The sequence below is a fragment of the Entelurus aequoreus genome, linkage group LG04 (genome assembly GCF_033978785.1).
Source record: "Entelurus aequoreus isolate RoL-2023_Sb linkage group LG04, RoL_Eaeq_v1.1, whole genome shotgun sequence".
Taxonomy (NCBI): Eukaryota; Metazoa; Chordata; class Actinopteri; order Syngnathiformes; family Syngnathidae; genus Entelurus; species Entelurus aequoreus.
Window position 1 is genome coordinate 36,835,154 of NC_084734.1, and position 20,000 is coordinate 36,855,153.

General features: G+C 39.7%; 1 protein-coding gene across 4 annotated transcripts in view; it reads right to left on the reverse strand.

The window, feature by feature from the left end:
• The window catches only part of LOC133648545 (phosphatidate phosphatase LPIN1-like), a 37,230-nt gene that overhangs the window by 16,502 nt on the left and 728 nt on the right, over nucleotides 1-20,000 (reverse strand). For 2 of the 4 annotated variants that reach the window (XM_062044739.1, XM_062044738.1), the window contains exons 2-9: nucleotides 14,186-14,389; nucleotides 14,026-14,121; nucleotides 6,975-7,261; nucleotides 859-960; nucleotides 660-783; nucleotides 326-590; nucleotides 172-265; nucleotides 1-90 (exon numbers count right to left, since the gene is read on the reverse strand). The exon at nucleotides 1-90 is cut by the window's left edge and continues 95 nt beyond it. In XM_062044739.1, coding sequence (XP_061900723.1) covers nucleotides 1-90; nucleotides 172-265; nucleotides 326-590; nucleotides 660-783; nucleotides 859-960; nucleotides 6,975-7,261; nucleotides 14,026-14,121; nucleotides 14,186-14,389 — 1,262 coding nt within the window. Of the gene's footprint in view, nucleotides 91-171; nucleotides 266-325; nucleotides 591-659; nucleotides 784-858; nucleotides 961-6,974; nucleotides 7,262-14,025; nucleotides 14,122-14,185; nucleotides 14,390-15,695; nucleotides 15,875-19,436; nucleotides 19,578-20,000 lie in introns of those variants that run through there. The other 2 variants (XM_062044740.1, XM_062044741.1) reach the window with 2 other exon arrangements.

Sequence of the window (20,000 nt, forward strand, 5' to 3'; positions counted from 1 at the left end):
CTGTCTCCTCCCGAGCTGTGCGACTGCGGCGAGTGACTGGTGCTGTGGAGGCCCGGATCTGAGATGCTCCTCAACGCCCCGCCTACATCACTGTGAGAAAAAAAAAAAGTGTATGAAAAGTGTGAAAAAAGAGAACGCATAGACATAAAAGTGTTGGGACATCAGCAATACCTCTTTGGGAAATACAAGGCGGCCACTTCAGGCTCCAGATCCGTGATGTCATCCAGGTAGACTCCATCAGCGCCAAGATGTCGACTCCGTTTGTCTACCAAAATACCGATTTTCAATATAATGTATCGATTGGTCAACACTTTTTTAATTTTACCTTTTTTCTTAGATGGTGAGTCTGTCTTTCCAGGTGGACGGGATGTTGTCTCCTCCATCTCTGACATCATACGGGACGCCACGCTCCCCTGAGGCTCTGCAGTAATGGGTTGAGTCTCCATCCTCACGGAGTCAGTCTCCATCGCCAGCGCGTCCTCGTGGGTAATCACTCTGAAGTGCGTGCTCTCCGATACGGGGATGGACATGGAACAGGTAGGCGGCGGGGATGGTGGCGGCGGCTTGGATTTCATTGAGAGAAAGGACGGCTAGGAAGGGAAGAGGATATTGCTGATGGGCTTCATGTTCCATGAAGGAGGCATAAATAAGATGCTTACAGTAGCAGCCTGGGGCAGCTCGCCCCACGCCCAGTGCATGGCTGCATCCTGACTGACTGTGCTGGACGGCTTGATCACCAGCTCAGAGTCACTCTTAGGGGAGGTGGGACGGGAGCTTCCAGGACTGGGAAAAAGCAGCTTTATTAACCTTTTTGACAACGTAATTATTATCTTATTTTAATGCGAGTGAGTAAGGCACCTCTGGATGGGACTCCACTCGCCATCGGAGCGAGCGTAAACGCCGGATGGTTTGAAAGAACCACTTGTCGGCCCGGCCTCTAAGACATCCCTGTGCGATATCCTGAAACAAATGCAGACACAGCGCTAAATACAATTTGATGTATCGCTCCCTTAGTCCATGTTCATAGGATGCTGAATGTACATTACATGTATTATCCTCCACAAGAGGGGACATGCCCAGACAAGGATGGCTTCACTCTTGTCACTTCTTGCATCTCACTTTGTTGTATCTTAACAACTGTTTTTTTGCACAACAATAGAGTAAAACCATCCTTGTCTGGGCATGTCCCCTCTTGTAGAGGATAATGACCATGGGTCCTGCACCACAGCTGTCCAATCTAAGGCTGAATCCCAATTCTCCCCCTTGCCCTCGCCATTTGGCCTCATTTTTGCGTGTTCACTTTAAGCAAATGGTGTCACAATTCTCCTGTAAGGCGAAATAAAGGGCGAAGGGGAAAAACTAAGGCCCTGTCTACATTAAGCCGGATAACTCCTTAAACAAATAATTATTTAGCCTAAGCCCAGGACCAGCCACACTAACCCATCGTTTAAGGTTCCCCTCCTTGGTTAATTTTTTTACACCGGTAAGTGCCCCGTGTATTTCTTGAATCTCCGACTCTTAGCTCTGTATGGACTAATTGATCGTTTACAACCTGAGTTCGGAGAGGAAGTGAAGTCAGAAAGACTGCGCCCCACACAGGAAGTGACGTCAGAAAGACCACGCCACAGCCAGCTTCATAACAACCGTAACTAACTACTGGAAAGATGGAAGTTTCTCCTTCTTCTACATGTACAGACGCTTGTGGAAATCACACATGAATACCTTAAGTGAAGGAAACGCTCGATTGCAGCTACTTCGGATACTACACATCTCAGACGGCAAGAGAACTTTCGAATATCCAGGTCAGCTGTGATTCTACTTACCGAAAAACGTTGTCCATTTGTCGAAGGGGAGACAACGAGAATGCGGGCTCCCGTGGATGTGATAAAAAAGGTAGCGTGTGCTTTGTATTACCTGGTCGTCGAGTGAAGAGTACGGAAAACATTGAATGCATTTGGACTGACAAAGCAGACCGTATCAGTTATTGTCCGCCAGGTATGTCGCGGACTCAACGTCTAGGTCCAGATTATATAAAGTCACCAAAAACGAATGGACAATGAAGGTGAAGGCAAAAGAGTGAGGAGTGTCCTGACCAGATATCTAGATCCCTAGATTGATTGTCGTAAAATGTTCTTTGTCACATTGTTTACTTTTACATGTCCATTAAAGATTTGATTAATTTATGATGGCTCATGTGTGATTCACTACAATAGGGCCCCACAGCACACTGGATTCCAGTTAATTGAAATACCACAACACTGGATATTGTTCAGATAAGTTAAATTTAATTTAAGAACTTGCACACAAAGCAACACTGAAGGTGACTATGACGTGCGCATTTTCTGCGCATGCGTACTAGATCGCGTTGCGCCGGCGGACGGAGGGGGGGAGGGGGGAGGAGGTCTTAAACGACCACTGTGTGTGTGTGGACAAGGATAAAGTTACGTGGGATTTACCCTGGATAACCTTACTGTAGAAGGGGCCTAAGGCTGAATCCCAATTCTCCCCCTTGCCCTCGCCATTGGGCCTCGTTTTGCATGTTCACATTAAGCAAATGGTGTCACAATTCTCCGAAATGAAGGGCTAAGGGCCAAGGGGCAAAACTAAGTGTGGTCCCAACTGGGATGTGCCGATCGATCAGCTAGTTTTCTTGAAAAACTACTGTACATAATCGTCATTGCCAATTAATGCCTTTCAATGCCAATCATTAACACTGATTCTCTCTGGCTAATATGGTGTTTATCTTTAATACCCCGACTGACAAGCTTGCAGCTATTTATGTATCTCCACACACAGTTTGGAGCCGCTCCCCCAAGTTAATAATAATCACCTCCATTGTGGCAAATAAACTGCATTGCTTAATACCTTAAGTATCATTATCAAGTATTAAGATGAGGTCAAACATGTTACACACTGAGAGCAAGCCAGTAGCAGTCCTGCTATTAGATAGACAAGCTAGTCCCTAAGCTAGCTAAAAAACAACAGAAATAATAGTGCCTAGCAAACTTTTAGAAGTGTAAAGTAAGCAGCTAATAACAGATGAGTTACAGTACGAGATTATTAAGAGTTAGGGATTAGGTCCTCGAAAACACAGAAAGAATTTGAAGGCAAAAAGGATTTCAATGAGTTACAGATCGCAGCTTTTGTACTATTGACTTTGTTTTGCTCAAATACTTGTATGTAATAAAATAGAATAAGGAACTATTTTAAACAGTGTGCTGATATTGTTAAACTGTCAATAGCACAGTAAATTGATAAATATACAGTTCATAAATGTGATCGGTATCAGTACTGATATCAGCCAATCTCACAAATGGATGATCGGTATCGGCACATCCCTAGTCCCAACCACATTTGCAACCGAGTGTTATTAAAAGAACGCTAGGCAGAAAGCACATGAATCAATGTAAGTGATTACAAGCATTATTTGTTTTCATGGTACTGTAATTAATTACCAACAATGCAGGTAAATTTGACCATGTTTTGAATGTTCTTAATAAAAAATGTCATGAAATAATTAGACAGCTAATCTACTTTCAAAATTTACATTAGATGGTTTAGAATTCTGTTTATTTATTTTTTAAATTTAAAATCGCTTATCATGATGACCAACTAACACAACTAATTTACATATTGTAGCTTCTGAATACTGTGTGACGTTCGCTTTTTATAGTTTATAATCTGTGTAATAACTGTGATGTAATGTAGTGCATCTTAGTGTAGTATGTTTACTGCATCAAAACAGCTTGAGGTGATGAAGTAGCACAGACAAAGCCCTAATATCAGAGCTGTACGCTTAGCTTATTCACTAGGGGCACAGGTGCTACTAAATGAAAAGATTTAGTAGTACAGAAAAAAATGTGGAACGATATGAAATGTCCTAAATAACACAATTTTACTATTAACACTGAAACAATGTGCACAGTAACACACGTGCACTCATACTTTTAAACACAGTCCTATCATAAGCCTTTATGCAATCCTCAATTAAACATCCCTGTCCCACAGTTTTTTATAGTCAAGTCATACTACATCATGCCAGGTACAGAGCTCCACATAACATGACTGACATCTAATCACATGCAATTATATTACTAATCATAATGCTACTTATACACATGCCAGAATGACCAGTGACGCTGATAGGTTTCCAATGTAGTGAGTCCCCAGAACCCACAAATGGCGATTTGTATCAGCCTATGGAAAATTCAGTGGGACCCCCAAAAAAGAGGCTGTTTGCTACCTTTACGCGCATGTCAAGAGGACGCTAACTTTCCAAAGTATTTTAAGCACTGTGTGTTTTATAAAGAAGAGACAAAGTTCGAAGTTTGTACAGGTGACGTTTACTATCGTGAGTCTGATCATTGGCTGTGAAAGCATAAAATATAGCTGCAATAGTCTGCTGACCAGCAATAATACACTGAACAAAAATATAAACGCAACACTTTGGTTTTTGCTGCCATTTCTCATGAGTTGAACTCAAAGATCTAAAACTTTTACTGTATAAACAAAAGACCTATTCCTCTCAAATATTGTTCACAAATCTGTCTAAATCTGTGTTAGTGAGCATTTCTTCTTTGCCAAGATAATCCATTCCAACTCACACGTGTGGCATATCAAGATGCTGATTAAACAGCATGATTATTGCACAGGTGTGCCATAGGCTGCCCACAATAAAAGGCCACTCCAGAATGTGCAGTTTTTACATAAACAGTGTGCTGATATTGTTAAACTGTCAATAGCACAATACATTGATAAATATACAGTCACACACAGGTTCATTTATTATTTACTATCAAGTTTGTATTTTTAGTTGTTGAAAGAAAATCTGTTTGACTGGCTAATTGTTTTGGTAGCAGCTAAGCCAGCATGTTGCGAGACTGACGATGCTGTGTACACGTGATGGCGTCTGCGGGGCTATAGAGCGTTTTCTATTCGGGCTCCAGTACTATGGAATGCCCTCCCGGTAACAGTTAGAGATGCTACCTCAGTAGAAGCATTTAAGTCCCATCTTAAAACTCATTTCTATACTCTAGTCTTTAAATAGACCCCCTTTTTAGACCAATTGATCTGCCATTTATTTTATTTTCTGCCCCCCTCTCCCTTGTGGAAGGGGGGGCACAGGTCTGGTGGCCACGGATGAAGTGCTGGCTGTCCAGAGTCGGGACCCGGGGTGAACCGCTCGCCTGTGCATCGGTTGGGGACATCTCTGCGCTTCTGACCCGTCTCCGCTCGGGATGTTCTCCTGCTGGCCCCACTGTGGACTGGACTCTCACTATTATGTTAGATCCACTATGGACTGGACTTTCACAATATTATACTAGACCCACTCGTCGTCCATAGCATCCGGTCTCCCCTAGAGGGAGGGTGGGGGGGTCACCCACATCTGCGGTCCTCTCCAAGGTTTCTCATAGTCATTCACATTGACATCCCACTGGGTTGTGAGTTTTTCCTTGCCCTTATGTGGGCTCTGAACCGAGGATGTCGTTGTGGCTTGTGCAGCCCTTGAAGACACTTGTGATTTAGGGCTGTATAAATAAACATTGATTGATGATTGATTGATATAGCGTCTGTATGATCTGTTGACAACAGTGTTTCTGTTCCCAAATCTTACTCTATTTCAGTGGTCACCAACGTTTTCGAGTCCAAAATCCCTGGTCTCAGCCACAAAAAAAAAGTCAAGACTTACCTCTGCAACAACTACTTTTTTATATTTTATACATTTTGTCTTTTTCTCATTGTGTTTCTTGCTGTTTTTCCAATTTTTTTGCTGGTTTTTGTTGTTTGTAATGTATCTAGGGCCATGGGCCACATATGGCCCCTGTGCTGCACTTTGGGCACCCCTGCTATAGAAGCTAACTGTATATGGCCACTATAGCTTCAGCACCGTACTGGGAGTTACCCTCATCTGGTCGTTTATCTGACATTTTTTTCCTAAATACCGTATTTTTCGGACTATAAGTCGCAGTTTTTTTCATAGTTTGGCCGGGGGTGCGACTTATACTCGGGAGTGACTTATGTGTGAAATTATTAACACATTACCGTAAAATATCAAATAATATTATTTAGCTCATTCACGTAAGAGACTAGACGTATAAGATTTCATCGGATTTAGCGATTAGGAGTGACAGATTGTTTGGTAAATGTATAACATGTTCTATAAGTTATAGTTATTTGAATGACTCTTACCATAATATGTTACGTTAACATACCAGGCACGTTCTCAGTTGGTTATTTATGCCTCATATAACGTACACTTATTCAGCCTGCTGTTCACTTATCTTTATTTGTTTTAAATTGCCTTTCAAATGTTTATTCTTGGTGTTGGGTTTTATCATATAAATTTCCCCAAAAAATGCGACTTGTATATGTTTTTTTTCCTTCTTTATTATGCATTTTCGGCCGGTGCGACTTATACGCGACTTATAGTCCGAAAAATACGGTAGCTGTCCAAGCTGAAACTTATAGCCCAACAACATGTTTTCGAAACATGTAGAAACATTCCAGTGTATGACAATTAAGATACAAGTTTAGACTTTTTCTCTTTCTCTAACAGTAAAAATAACGTCAGTGTTTACAATTTGGAAACTACATAATCAAATATCTGGGTTGTTTCGGCCCGAAATGAGGTCAAGAATTGTAAGACAACCCGAGTGCCAGCTCATATTAAACGTGACATAAAGCGATGATATATCACCGGGCTTGCATTCTGAGAGCAGCATACAGTATGTGGGAGAGTAGACGCTGCATGCCTGACCCACATTCTGCACATGCTGGACTGTTGTTGGCCCAACCAATACTTGTGTGACACACATTACATTTTTGAGAGGAAGTAATCACGTGCTGATGTTTTCCATGTGTATTATTGGCTTTATCAGATTTGTTGAGCGCAGCTGGAGTAAGCCTTGTACACAGTAAAGGGTCCAATGACTCCACCAAGCAGTACAATACATTTCCTTGTTCTTCTTGCTCACCTGTTGATCTCCATCTCCTCATCAGAGCTGATGTCAATGGTGAACATGTCCTCATCCTCCGAATAGTCGCCGCTCTCCTCCCTCTTCAGGGTGTCTGCCCTGGCTTTCCTCCTCCTCTTCCTTCTCTTCTTTATCATTGTCGCCGCCGTGCAAGTCTCTCCGCCACTCCCCGCGGAGCCCAAGGTCTGTACCTGAGGCCCAGAATTCTTGGCCGTCAGGGACGAGCTCATCAGAACCATATTCTCCGTCAGAATGGGAGAGGTCGCCAAGTAGGAGGGAACCACTTCCTGTTGACAGTTAATAGGTCAGATCAGTGATTCCCAACCACTGTGCTGCGGCACATGAAACATGATCTGGGAAATTATCCAATTGAACAAGTATTTATTTTCCTGAAATAATGTATCTTTGTTCATAGTGACAAGCAGAACAATTAAATGTGTTTCCACTAGATAGCGGGATGTACATAATTTACCTGCATATTTACCTGCATGTATGGCAGTGCAGCGTGAGATTTTTCTAATGTAAAATAATATGTGCCTATGCTCAATAAAGGTTGGGAAATTAGGGACTGTTATGATATTCTGTGATGTATAAATCAGTAGGGTTGTCACAATACCAGAATTTCAATAGTCGATACTGATGAATTTCCATGATTCTCAGTACTTATTTGATACCACGATAAAACAAAAACAAAAAAAACCCTTTGTGCGTTTAAATTCACTACTTTATTGAACTGTCAAGTGTTTAAGATCACTGTGCTTTAACATATTGTTGCACATAATTTAAACTGCAGTAGCACAGGGGTGTCCAAACTTTTTCCAGCAAGGGCCGCATACAGAAAAGTTGAAGGCTCTAGGGGCCACTTTGTACTTTTTTGTACATTCAAGACCCGAAAACCTCTTACATGCCAGTTATTATTAGTTTTTTTTAATTTTGCATGATTTCCTGTCCAGCGCTCTTATTTTTTGTTCCATGTCCTTTTTTCCTCCATTTGCCAGCTGAGCGCTGGCGCCGTCACCTGTCCCTGGTTGCCAATCAAGATGCTTGGGGGGACTGGATTATTTTGCTTTGAACCCCAACGTTGTACCTTTTGCACTTCATACGTCTCTTTTCCATTTGTGCACCTGCCTTTCTCTGGTAAAGAAGACTTATTTTCTGCACTTGCCTGCCGTCTCTGCACCCTGGAGTGCCTAACGTAACAAAAACTAATACAAAGTATTTGATTCAATTATTCTCATTTTTTAAATATTTATCAATATTAGTATTATTATTACATTATAAGGCTTAACACACTCAAAATCTTACCATTACCATTCTTTTCTGCACTTGCCTGTTGTCTCTGCAACTACATAAAACGAAACGTAACAAAAAACTAGTACAATTTAGTTCAATCAATTATTCATCTTATAATTAGTCTTTATCAATACTTATTATTATTAATATTTAGCTTTCGCAAACTCTAAATCTTACCATATTTTGCAAGAAATGTGTACATATGTTCATCAAACACCATGTAAAAGACGCACAGGTTAACAACAATTTTGGTTTTCAGGTCCCATTTTGGGGGAATTTGGTCTGGTTCCATTTTCCTAAGCACAAATTGTATTTTGCCGGTGTCGCGGGCCAATTAAAAACGAGCTGCGGGCCGCAAATGGCCCCCGGGCCACACTTTGGACACCTCTGCAGTAGCAGCTGCCGAGAGATAACTATATATTAAAAAAAGAACAGCAAAGGTCTATGGCTACTAAGTACATCAAAACAAACAATTATGTACTTTTATATATGGTCACAAATAACAACAATAGTTTACTATTTTACATTCTAAAAAGAACAGCAGTGGCGCAGAGCCTTCAAGTACACTATATAAAACAACAATATTGTTTGATATTATTTCAATATGGCGGTAGTGTGACATCATGTAATTTGTAATGAAATAGGCTAATACAAAGGCTCAAATATATACAGTATATACATGTATATTTGTTGATAGTATCACAATTGTATCTTTCTCTCATTACATTATATACTCTATTATCGATTATTATTATTATTATTTTGTTTATTTTATTGCTACAATGTGCCACAGGCTCATAAAAAAATAAGCTGTGTTTAGCAAATGGCCCCAGGTCCCACTTTGCCTTTCTGGTGAAATAAGTAATTTAGTAGTGTTCAGACAGTTTCCAAACGATGGAAGACTGTCTCCAAACTGTTTTCTTAGCACTTATAAAAAAATAAAAGTTAGGTTGGATGCTTCTGGAGGTTTTCTGCATGTTGTGATAATGCACACTCTCTGGGCTTGTGGTGGCAGATCTCTGACAGTTCCAGTCTCATTTGTGCATGAGCGAGGGCGAACCGGAAGCGCCAATTTTGCATTCGTGCCAGGTATTCACGAATAAGTAAATATATAAATATTTTTAAAGAGCAGGCGTTCTTCTTTGGCGCTGACTCAGTGCTCAAGCGCTGAGAATGGATATAGCTCACCAAGCAAAAAGTGTACGATACTGAAAAAAGTAGGTATCGATGTAGGTATTATGTATTTATACTCTTGACAACCCTATAAATAAGTGGTATAGCGATTTATTTGCTCGCGGACAGCCTTTCTCACCATTCAAAATCAATTCCTGCACATTTGGGCTCTGTTTTTGCATGTAACCTTGCTTTTGTTTGAATCTGGGGATTGTTATGATATGCTGTGATGTATTAAACACACGTTACAGCTTGATAGCAACTTCTTTCGCCATTCGCACTGGAATTTCCAGCTGTTTTTGTATTTTAACTTGGTTTTATTTGCATACTTAGGGTCTTTAGGGTCATGATTAACATGTGCCGTCTTTAACATGTGCCTTACTTTAAATATATAATATCTGACAGCAGGCAGAACTAAAAACCCATTTTTCAGTTCTGTAAAAGGAACATATTGAATTACACTTCCCTCTGAGAAACTAGAGAACTTTCCAGGAGTTTCTGCATGTGTGTACATGAAGCTGAAAAAAGAGAACAAGCGTTTTGAGAATAGAGGTCACGTTTTAACTTCCCTCTGCCAAGAAAATAGTTCCAAGAAAAGAACCCCCTCTGCTCTGATTCTTTTCCCAAGACCCAGGAATCTGACAGCGGTTGAAATAAATCATCCGCTTCCCTTGTTAATGCTGGCCCCCACAGCAGTTTAGGGCTTGTTTATTTCTTTAAAGCTCTACACATAGTTACGTGCTCATAAAGACATAATGCCCTAACCCCCAAAGAGAACGTGGACGATGGAAAATACAAATTCCAAGAAGTGGGAACAGCGACTTCCTTCATAGTTTTCCATGAACCAAATTCTGTTTGGCACAAGGCATGAAAAGCGGGAATAAAGACGGCCAAGATTTAAATATGTAAGCCTTGAATATAGGTTAGTAAGCTCTGCGTCTAGCCCTGTGGTAAACAGAGGAACACTGTTGCGCTAAAATGGAAAGAAGAAATTTTCTGACAGTTTCGCCAACTCTGCACACAACCTAAACTATTTTTTCCTCCATCGTGTCAAATGTTCAGAACTACAAGTCAGCTCTGCAAAGTGTTTTTAATTTCAAATCATCTTTTCTTTGAGTGTCATATGGTGACAAAAGGCTGCGTATGAGACAACTGGAAACCCCCCCACCACCATTTTTGTTTCCTTGGCTACACGACGAAGCACAATACTAGAAACAGCTCTTAGCGTCATTCAGGGTATACTTTAACAACTAACCATATAAATCCAAATTGTGGCACCCGCTCTAATAACGCTGAGCCCCAGAAAATCGAGTACATTTGAACACAAACTGACACTTGCTATTTCCCCCTGCATGGACCGTACACTCACGTTGGTACTGTAGGAATAAAAGCCTCCACTCAAATAAACATCTTAATTAAATAAAGGCCTGCAATTGAGAAGGGGATGTTAACAGTATGTCTTAATCAGGGTTTGGTACGTACCTTGGTTTTAGGGTTCATTTTAAGTACAGTAAAGGAACCAAAATGCAAAACATAACACTATTTCTCTTTTGTGTAAACAGCCTTAATTATTTTATACAAATTAAATGTATTGAACCAGGGTTACAGGTCAGTGAATGTTTCAGTCATTACATTTTTGTTTCATGAATTGGAATCGAAATTATTTTATTTTGAAACAAAAAAAAAATCCATTGATAAAAAAAGCGGTCTTCTTTTTCATTGTCAACTAAATCTAATAAATGGTTAGATTTAAATTGTATATTTAATATTGAAAAAACAAACAAACAACCAGTCAGCAGAAATAAAAAAAAGCAGTGCAAACAGATGTATTCTTATATTTCGACACTGCAACCGGAAATTGCTGTTTAAAGACAGACAAAAACAGTGTGGTGCTGTATGCTGTGTTTATATATGAAAACTAGGAATGTCAACGTTAAAGGCGTTAACGCATGTGATTAATAACAAAAATTATTGCGTTATCATAAATAAATGAAGATTAATCGCACTATTTGTTTTGACTGCACCTTAAACCGAAAGGCAGCATGCCTTGTTATCAGGCTACACTCCAGTTAGAATATGAGTGATGAGAGTCCAAGGGGTGTGCTCGGCAGTCAATTTCGCTTCAAAACACACTCCAACGAAACTTTAGATACAACTAAGGTAATTTGTTGGTATTGCAACGACAAACTTTCTTATCATCGGTGCACAACAAGTTTAAATTACCATCTTAAAGCAAAACACGCACTTTAGGGTGCCGCGAGCGAGAACGCTACATCGACAACAAGCAGAGGACGACAAAACGCTGCCAGTTTACCCGCGTCAATGGTAATGTGTAAATGAAATGTTGTCAACAAAGGTACCACAGGTAAGTTAAACAATGTCTTTGCAAAATGGACAGCCACCGCATGTTGGCCACTCAACATCGGTGAAAACTGAAACATGTCATGCATATCCCAAAAGGTGACCCGCCGTACAAACTACCTTCGAGGTGCAACAAGGATAAACGAACTGTACTGCACAAACAAGGACAACAAGTTGCAACTACTGGCTGATGCTGAATTTTTGTTGCTTACCGGAGACCATTGGACCCCAGTAAGTAATCCCAACTACCTGTACAAAAAATAGATAAGCATCCTTATCTGCCAAATGTAAATACGCTTGTTTGTTTAAGCACCCGGTTAGGAAAGAATAAATGCAGATGTTAATAGTGCACAATGTTAAGTTGTTTATGTGTGTGTTTACCACATTATCTATTCGTGTACATAAATACATTGTTTGCTATATTATTGCAAAGACTTTCAAGACGTGCACTTAATCCTTACTATACTGTCTCCAGGTGCTGAGCAAATCAATGACTCGCGGTACAATAAATCATTTAAAAAAGGTTTGTATAAGAAACTCTGAGAATAAAACTAAATGTGTGTCAAAATATGGTGTCTTTTAAAAATGTATTGAAATTCTGCAAGCAAATCATTTAACTGTGATTAATTATGATTGATCCAAATTCAAAAGTATGATTCATCTGTTTTTTTGTTTTTTTAAATCATTCAACAGCACTAAAAAAGACATATTGATCCATGACCATCTGGTCTTTCTGACCCAGGATACATCACCACACCGTTTTTACAGGCCAGTCCACGGTCTTGTCTTTAGAAAGCAACTTCCAATATCGGTGTCGGAATATGAAAAAAACACATCTATTTTTTTGTTAATTTTTTTTGTTTCTGCTAACTGGTGATTTTAATTTTAGTAACATGAAATATAGAATGAAAATCTAACCATGTTAGATTGAGTTTATGCTCTTTGACGCGGAAAAAAATAACTCTTTGTTTTTCAATTAAATGTTTTGTATTTTAAAATGAAGTTAAAATAATTTGTCTTTCAATTTGCATTCATTAAAAGAAAATGTAATGACCAAATACACTGACCAAAGCTTTCAAATTTTCTTTGTTCTTTACGTAGTTAACCAGGAAGGCGAAGTATAAACATTTTTAACGACAGACTAAGGCAGGGGTGTCAAACTCATTGTAGCTCCGGGGCCACATGGAGGTAAATCTATTCCCAAGTGGGCCTTAATGGTAAAATCATGGCATGATAACTTAAAAATAGAGACGACTCCAGATTGTGTTCTTTGTTTTACTTTGGCCAAAGAGCCAAAGAACAATCACATTATTAAAACGTACAAATCACAACTAATCCTCTGGACAAAAAACTTCAAGTTTGTTGAAAATTCTGAGGAAATTGGTGCAGTTTCAAAAACACCATGAGCTTAGACTTCATCTCATCCATCCATCCATTTTCTACCGCTTGTCCCTTTCAGGGTCGCGGTGTATCTACAAAGACAGGGTTAAACTTTAAATCACAGTCTTTCTGGGATTGTACAAAAAACACAACATGTAAACTCTTCTAGGTATCAAATACCTCCTTTGTCATGTCCACGTATCAATCCAGTGCTAACTCAACCAACCGTAAGAAACAGAGGTGAAAACTATTCAATAGGGTTAAGTTCACTTGTCTTGTGTTTGACAGAGACATTTTGGGGGGGTAAAGGTGCCAAATGACAATGTGTTCAAAGCAGAAGACATAAAACGGCAGGTTTTAGGTTTCATGTGGGCCGAGGAGGAGGAGCCACAGTCACCCTTTACTGTGTACCTTTGCTTGGCCCCGGTATAAACCGTTTGCTTACCTAACAGAATTGCTATTGTGACATCTAGTGGACACATTAAGAACAGCAGTTTCTTTTGTTAAAAAAAAAAAAAAGCTGCTCATTTTTATACTTGGCAAACTCATCACGCGGGCCGGAAAAAACCTGTTTACTACGGTTTTCCAGCTCTGGCTTCTCCGTCTCCTTCCCAATGTGTCCTGCATGCTTTTGTCACTACGTTACTGCTACCATGACTCCTGCTAGACTGCACTGTATTTGTTTACGGCGTAAACGTGTAACTATAACACGAGGGAGCTACGCGTCCTGTCCGTGTGGGAACTCACCTCTGTACCGTTATGTTTCGCACTAAAAAAATCCAAATACATGTACCGTTACACCCCTAGAATATACCACTGCTAATAGGAATGGCGGTTTGTGTACCTGATCATTTTCCATTTCTTGAACAAAGAAAGCCTCTCCATTCTCCCCAAGCTTCATATGTAAATCCACAGGCTCTCCATTGATCTCCATGTCCACCTTTAAAATCAAGAACTGGATTAAAAAACCACAAAAGATCCAAAAATATAAACGTTTTCCTTACCACTTTCTCTCTGGACTGCAGGACGCCCATCTTGCCAAAGCGGACGTGGAAGGGCGAGCACTGCATGGAGCCATCGGGCTGTCGCACCACAATAACGTCAATGCAGCCGGACAGGGTGGCTGGATTGAGGCCTCTGTACAGCTCCTTCACCTGGACGAAGACCTGACCTGCCAGCTGGCCCACGTAGTTCATGGTCTGACGGGTCTGGAGGAGACCGTAGGGGAGATAAAACAAGTATGAAGGGGGTTGTTCACGACTTAGTGGAACCAGGTGGAGGGGTGAGGTTATTCCACGAATCCGTTCTCTGGTATGGGTCAGAGGCGCTGGTCAGAACTTGACACTTTGACTTCATTGGATCCTGACTGTTTCTCGTTTGCCTGACACTTGAGTTCACAAGGCATGAGTGGCATGATGAAAGGGACGTCATACAAGAGACGTGTTGACGAGACACCAGGAAAGCTACTGTTATGTTTTCTTTGAATGGTGACACTTCTGGGAAGTTTCTAACAGATTATGTGTGCCTATTCAGCTATCGTCAGAGGTTACTGACATAAAACCTGAGGAAAGGGCAGTTAAGAAATGGCAGTTTTGGGGTATTATGACACGGGGTAATTATGCTCAAGAGCAAGACTCAAACAATGTCTTGTTTATATTTCTGCATGTGGAAAAGTTGTCATGCATGATTAAGCACTGGCTACTGTGTTTTTCTTGTCTGAATTGACCACATACCCACTGAAAACACAACAAATATGCGGACTATATGGAACTAACCTGGGATTTGAATGTGCAACTTGTACCCCTCGGGTAAGGCAATCAACTAGTTTTTAGAGCCTCCATTCATCCTCGCGGCTGACACCAGACGCCTTTTAGGATCACTTTCCAAAAGACTGGTATTAACACCCATCGTCGCCACCTTCTTTGGAGGACATTAGGAGCTGATTCTAAGAAGCATGATCGAAATGTTTCACAGTAGCAAGTCTAACTCTGGAAACTTCCGGTTCTTACATTATCAAGTGCACATTTCTTGAGAAGGGGCTCATGTTCAAAGCTGCACACCAGCTATGATGTCTTAAAATAAACATTCTTGTGAAGCAGATGAGGCAGAAAGGAGAAATTATTTTGGAATGTAAATTCCCAGGGACAGGGAAAGCAGTCATTCTTTATTTACAATGGAGACATTATATTTTTCAAAATAAGACATTTCATACACTCATCGCTTGTTTTTTTGTTATTGTTGTTTTAGATTTCAGCTTTTAAATGCATTTACACTGTTTACACTTCTACATTATTATTGGTGCCACTTTTGAGAAGAGTTGACTTTTAGTTAAATGATCAAATACGAAAACCTAATTGAAACACTCATTGAATAACTTGAGGGACACTATCGATAGAAAATAGATGGATGGAAGTTATAACAAGATAATAAAGAATGGTTTAAAGTATGTTAACGTATACGTTACTGTGTGTGGAAAGCCAATTATAGATACATTGTTTAAAAATACAATCTTACCTTCTGACACAAACACAACGAAGCACTTCCTCAGCAGTGAACGACCAAACAGGCGGACATTATTTAAAAAAAAAAAAAAATAAGTCTAAAATCTCTTTAATAGCTGTAAAATACTGCCACCGATTAAAGAAATGTTGAGAAAACGACCATACCAAGTCCAAAAAGAGACAACATCTCCGCAAAGCTGACGCCTGCCTTCTGTTGACGTCACCAGCAACTAAGCCCGCCCACCAGCCAATCAGCGTGCAGATCGCTAAAACCTCAAATTCATCGCTGTAAAAGGGGAAGTGTTTGTCAGTGTTTTTGCAGGTCATTAATTGCTTTTAAACCCACCATCATTTTTAAAATATATTAATGACCTCTGTGCAGCATTATTGTGTATTTAAAAACACACACGTGGCATCAGACTTGGATTTTCTTGCACAACTTCTGCTGCGGGTGGCTGTGGTGACGTCACCAACTGGGCCCGATGCAGTGAGGTGATCACTTGAGCCAATCACACAGCTCCTCGAGACACCACGTGCTGTTGAATGCTTACGTTTTTAACCTCAAACGGAAATTTTTGTAGTGTGTGTGTGTGTGCGTGTGTGTGTGTGTGTGTTTGTGTGTGCGTGTGTGTGTGAGTGTGTGTGTACGCGCGCATGTGTGTGTGTGCGTGTGCGTGTGCCTGTGTGTAGGCATGAGTTTGCGTGAAAGCAGTGTGCTCAGTCAAGAACCTGTCAGGAAATGATTACAAAAACTACCTAAAATGATCCATCCTTTTTTCTACCGCTTGTCCCTGAATGAATGAATTGGTTTACTTTTACATGGTATTGTATTACCTTATGTCCAGCCACAGCATAATCTGCATCATTGTTATATTCATTGTGGACCTTTATGTGAACTAAATCCTCTGTCCTAGGGTCAAGCCACAGCCATAAAAACCTTTGTTTATGTTTTGAATTGCGTTTTTAATGGTCATACAAGTGTAAAAATATGTTCACCACTGTCTAGATCAGGGGTGTCAAACGTAAGGGCCGAGGGCCGGATCAGGCCCGTGAACAGGTTTTATCCGGCCCGCGGGATGAATTTGCCAAGTATAAAAATGAGCCGAAATTTTTGAACGGAAGAAACTGCTGTTCTAATTGTGTCCACTAGATGTCGCAATAGCAATTATTTGTATCTCTGAAAATTATGCTACATATGTAAAAAAAAATCAAATAAACCACATGATGTAACCAAACTACATAAATGACATCAAACTACATGAATAACATCCTGTAATTTGATTTGTATATTATTTTTGTATCTTGATAGATTGAAAATTAACACCAATGAGTTGACTGATGAACATTATCACATAATTTATTCAGAAAGTATAAATAACAAATAAAGGTAGAATACTATTGCCACAACATGTAAGTATAAAAAACCCAGCATTATGATTTGTGCATTTTCAGAATGTGCTTGTTCTATTTTTAAACAAAGAAAACAATCTGAATTTGTCTTTATTTTTAAATGATCATGCTGTGATTTTACCAGTCCGGCCCACTTGGGAGTATATTTTTCTCCATGTGGCCCCCAATTCTAAAATGAGTTTGACAACCCTGGTCTAGACGCATTCACAGAAACAATAAAACTTGTAACGGCAAGTCACATTAAAATTTTATGTTTTACTTTTTTGACATTTTCCACTGCAGAGAAGTTAACTGCGAGCTAAAACAAACACGTAACTTTTTTATTATTCTTGAATTAGCCATTTTGGACTGAGCAGCCAGAACGTGCACTGCATGATTTTGTCTCTATGCTACTGCTTTACCTTTTCTCACCATATTGTGGAATTAGCCATATTGTACGTACAGTATTGTGTTGCAAAAGGTTCCATTTCCTGTTCTATGGTTGTTGTTTTTTTCGTTCCCACACCGCTACTGTTCTGAGGTGGCTTCACACACGCACAAAAAGGCAAAGCCAAAGCAAAACAATTCTGAAATCTCAGAAAATATGTTGAAATCTGGGGGGACTTGATAGATCTCACAGCAAGCGCAGGTAATGTTAGTTTTGGTATAAATATCCTAGTTTGTGGCAGGAAAACTTCTTGTTTACTTGCTTGACTCCAGCACAGTAGTCATTGTATGTAAATGTGAAAATGATTCATCATAAGATCAAATTGGCCCTGGAAGCAGAATTCTCGCCTTTTTCTGTTGAGTCAACAAGGGATGGCGCGGCACAGTGCAGAGCCTCTGATTGGCTCAGGTTGTTGTGGCCTGAGGGTCATATAAGGTGACAGGAACATGAGTTAATGCCATCATTACACACGAGAGATTCTATTTCCTTAAAGGCAAACTTGTCTGTTTGTTTGTCGAGACCCATGCCATCCAACCGGACTCAACCCGACAGTTAGGCCCGCCCTTGCGTTTAGCGCTTTTTGCAGTGAAACCTTGAAAACAGCAGAACTTTTTGTCACATAAAAGATCTTTGACAGGTGTTTTTGCAGTACATCTTTTAAAACAGCATAGCGCTCCTGTCATGTAGATTATTTTTGTCTATCGATTTTTGCTGTAGCTTCTTAAAACATCAGAACGACCCTGTTGTATAGACTTGAGGATCTTTAACTAGCAGTTATAGGTTTTTAAAAACATCAAATCGCTCCTTTTGGACAAGCATTTTTTGCACGAGCATCTTTAAAAACAGCTGCTCAATACTGTCTTTTAGAGGAAGCAAAGCTCTTATTCTATACTAGTGTTTTTTGTGCGGTATGTTCCTTAAATGCCAGAGTGCTCATTAATAGAGATGATCTTTGATTAACTAGTGTTTTTTTGTGCAGTGTGTTCCTTAAAAACAGAAGAGTGCCTCTGTAATATGAAGGATCTTTGACTGACTAGCTTGTTTTGCAGTGTGATCATTAAAAACAGTCTGTTAATGTCATAAAGAAGATATTTTACTAGTTTTTTGCAGTAAGTTCTTCAATATAACAGAGCGCTCCTTTTGATATACAGGATATTGGTCTTGGACAAGCATATTTTGCAGTATAGCTTCTTAAAAACAGCAGATCACTACCGTCATAGAGGATCTTCATAGTGTTTTTTGTGGTAGGTCTTTAAAAACAGTATTGTGCTTTTACATGTTATAAAGACAATCTTGGACAAGCATTGTTTTGCAGCAGGTGAGAGTGCTCCTGTCATAGAGGATTTGTGACTGGGGTTTTTGTGGTAGGTCCTTAAAAACAGCAGATTGCTCATTGATAATGTAGATCTTTCACTGACTTGTGTTTGTTTGCAGTGTTTCCTTAAAACGGCAGAGAGCTTCTGTAATATAAGGCAAGGCAAGACAAGTTTATTTACAGAGCACAATAGCTAATTCCTAAAAACAGCAGACCACTACTGTCATATAGAGGATCTTTGAGTAGTCTTTTTGTGGTAGGTCTTTAAAAACAGCATAGCGTTATAAAGACAATCTTGGACAATCATTTTTTATAGAGCACAATTGCTATACAAGGCAATTCAAAGTGCTTTACAGAAAATTAGAAGAGAAAAATAACCATAAAAATAACCATAATTCAAATTAAAATCCTAAAATACAATCACTATAAAAGTCATATTAAAAATAAATATAAAATCAAAGTGTAGATAAAATACCTTTATGTAAAATTAAATAAAAGTGTTTTCAGCCTGGATTTGAACATTGCCGATTTTGAGGCCTGACTCATGTCTTCTGGAAGGCTATTCCAGATTTTAGGAGCACAAAATTGAAATGCGGCCTCACCATGTTTGGTCCTAACTCTGGGCACCAGCAGGAGACCACTCCCTGAGGTACTCCGAGGCCGAGATGGTTAATATGGTTCTAAGATGACAGAGATGTACTTTGGCTCAGGGACATGAAAATACTTGTGCATAAGCGGAGCTGTTTTAAAGTCTGTTCTCTGAGCACCGGAAACCATTGTGGTGACTAAGCACTGACTGTGTGGTCATATTTCCTGGTTCTAGTCATAACGACTCTTTATATAAAGAATCTTATTGTATAAAGAATATTTGACAGACTACAGTTCATTTTAAACAGCAGAGTGCTTCTGTGATATAGAGGATATTTGACTAGTGTTTTTGGGGTATAGGTCCTAAAAAAACATCACAGCACTCATTCATATTAAGGATCTTTGACTTTTTTTTTGCAGTATCTTCCTTAAAACAGCAGAGTGCTCCTTTAATATATAATCCCTTTGACTGACTAGTGGGTTGTTTTGCAGTATGATCCATAAAAACCGCAGACTATTAATGTCATATAGAGGATCTTGGACAAGCATTTTTGCAGTAGCCACCTAAAATCAACAGA